At 40.0% G+C, this 2,948-nt stretch overlaps 1 protein-coding gene across 1 annotated transcript in view; it reads right to left on the reverse strand.

Moving 5' to 3' along the window:
- LOC137967660 (uncharacterized) overlaps window positions 1-1,035 on the reverse strand; it is a 15,786-nt gene extending 14,751 nt beyond the window's left edge. The window contains exon 1 of the mRNA XM_068814188.1: window positions 940-1,035. Coding sequence (XP_068670289.1) covers window positions 940-966 — 27 coding nt within the window. The 5' untranslated portion in view covers window positions 967-1,035. The remainder of the gene's footprint in view (window positions 1-939) is intronic.
- Window positions 1,036-2,948: the final 1,913 nt, after the last annotated feature.

Below are 2,948 nucleotides of genomic sequence, written 5' to 3' on the forward strand. Positions count from 1 at the left end.
ATGATCACTAAACCGCGGAAGGTTGAGCTTAGGTTTTCTTACCGATGGTGCTCCGCGCGAGCTCCTTCGGCGAGCAGAGCTCCGCTATTAAACACAAGGACAACGGCTGAAATCAGTGGAAATACTTGAAGGATAGAAAATGAAAACCGATTTTCATCTCGTCTAGTTGTTTCCTCGCCCACCGTATTCAAGAAACAGGAAGGAAAATTATGCGAGAGAATTTTGTTTTATGAGTTGTTAATCAGCTAAAAGACTACCGCCATAAGCACAACGATCAATCGCAGTAAAAGACAGATTGATTAAACATAGATGGATTTGGACAACAAAGTTAACGCATTTCTTTTTTTTTTTTTTTTTTTTCAACGCCTGGTGTGTATGGATGAAGAAAATGTAAGAATTTTAAACTTAAAACAAATGGATAAATTCGTCTAAATACGTTCAAGGTGCAAAGTTCGAAAACTTAAGAAGTATCACCAGCAAAGTTTTGAGAGTTTTAGTTGATGGCGGAATCAATGTTGTTCCTCCTAGCAATCTGACTCGTACCCCTAGGTTTTCTGCTGCACGCTCCACTGAAGACAGCGGAATCGAACTAACCAGCAAGGCAGTTTGATTAAATACGTGTTCCCAGAAGTCAATCCGTCAAAGATTTTTTGATTTGACCATTGCCATCTCTTTTCGAATAGTGTGTGGTTTCTCCAGAACGTCCCACAGAGTTTATGAACAAGAGTTGTGAGTGATTGTCAGGCCGGAGTCGAATTCACGACCTCCCGTACTCTTGTACGATGCTCTTTTGTTTTCCTTAGGGAAAATTAACCAATGTTCTGACCAAAAAAAAGCAGAAATCCAGTTTATGATTCTTTTAAAACATTGCAGCAATATGTCTTTGCCCATTAGCTAATGAATTACAAGGAACATCATGACAAAAAACCAGTTACTCACCACAAAATAGATACAAAGTTTGTCCATGAAGAAGCTTAGAACGGGGTCTGCCCTACTTTTCGCTTTCTCTCTGAGTTGTTGCAGTGAATGACAATTGCAACGATTAAACGCATTTTTATACCAGTTTCGTCCCACCTATTATGAATACATTATTGAGCAATATCTTGAGCAAAACTTTAGTTTTAATTAACTTTCCTCGCTTTCCAATCACAGCACAGTGTGAAGGAAGGTATCCCCCGCGAAAACGTTTTACCTCTTCCTGCCCAAGTGGCCAAAATTACCCACAGAACCAACGCAGCTCGTTATTGCGGTTAGTGAAACAAAAGATTGTTAACTGTGACTCTAGGTATTCGTTATGCACTCTTGGAGAAGCAAGATAACAAGAAAGGGGTAAGACGTTTTTCTTTTTTCTCCATGATCAAGATTGTTGAGGGTGTTTGCCAATCTATCTTGTTGAAAGTTTTTAATTCAACCCCTGGAGGAAGATCTCACTGAATTGACTGGACAGAGTAGACGAAGATTTGTATACCACGTTTCCGTCAAAGACTCTCAGCTGACCTTGGTAAATTCCACGTTTTTTTCCTACCATGTGAGAATGCTACAATACGGAAATGAAATGCGCACGTAAGAAAATTCCAACTGTGGAATATAAAGTGTAGAGAATGTACAAGAGTACGGTCTAAAGCAATCAGCCATTGTTTCATTTTTCTTTGTTTGTTTCGATTTGCTGTAAACGGACATATCTGCCTATGATTGCCTCAACCTGTGATTCACGTAGTGAAATTTACCTGCATTCGTTCGTGAATTTAAGCAAGCATCATCAAATTTTTTACTGCACGTGCTCCAAGTACTGCATGTGCTCCAAGTTTTGGGACGGATGAATACCGGTTTTTTTGGTATCCAGTTAAAGGCGTTTGGAGGAAAAGTATTCCTAACAGGCTATCTTAAACAAAAAACACTCTTCTCAAACACCGGCAATGCATAGAGACAGCTTTATTAAAGGAAGTTCGAACAACGATCTACTGACTTTGGCTCTAAACCACAAGCTGAGCCTATTAAAACTAGAGTACTTCACAGCTGACTCATAGTGACTGGTGTAAATGCATCAGTTCACAGACCAAAATGCTTAACATTCCTTGAATAGTGTGGCATTGAGGATTTTTTCATAGTTCAAATCCATTCATTTCACTTGAGACCTCTTTTCAGTTACGGCTTCAGTTAAAAGTCACCAAGGTCGCGGGTTTCTTATCTTCGGTTGACAAGAATGAGTTTACTTAACCATCCACTCGTTATGATACGATTGATTATTTCTACTATACTGCATAGAGAATCAAAAAACTCAACCAACCCATGGAGCTGTGTCCTGGGGTCGATGCGGTGCGGATTGGTTGAAAGCGGTGGAGTGGTTGAAGTGAGAATTCCACTAGAACCTTTCGATATGTGATTCATCATCAGAAAGGTTAGGGGAAAACCGGAGAACCCAGAGTTGCTGAGACACGTTGAGTCATGTTGCACAGTGGGTGATCTTTGAATCCCACAGGAAACTTCAGGCATGAAATGATACATTCGCACCCCATCTGGAAAAGTCGCCCAAATGGTGTTGTAAGGTACCGAAAAATCGACTCGATTAAAAAAATCTGTTCATCTGTAACAAATGTTCAATGTCGACAATTAAATCGGCGACCACTGAGAAGCAAGGGGCGCTCGCCATACCACTAAAATTCCAATTGAAAATTCCTCACATTTCCTGTGATGAATCTAGAATCTGTTGAGTCGTAAAAGGTTTCATAATTCAAAGAATTGCTCCCATTCTATAGTGTTTGAAGCGACGCCATCTTCACTTATGAGGGGTTTTTACTTCCGGTATAGTATACGAGGTAGTTCTTGAATCAACTTGTATTGTGGATTTATTACTTTGTTGACAGTGTCTGGGGTAGTTGTTGACAAGGTAGTTCGGTTGTTTGATGCAAGAGTTTGATTACCTTTGAGCGTGATGGCAATCACGGCTT

Source organism: Montipora foliosa, chromosome 8 (assembly GCF_036669935.1).
Source record: "Montipora foliosa isolate CH-2021 chromosome 8, ASM3666993v2, whole genome shotgun sequence".
In the NCBI taxonomy this organism is placed as follows: domain Eukaryota; kingdom Metazoa; phylum Cnidaria; class Anthozoa; order Scleractinia; family Acroporidae; genus Montipora; species Montipora foliosa.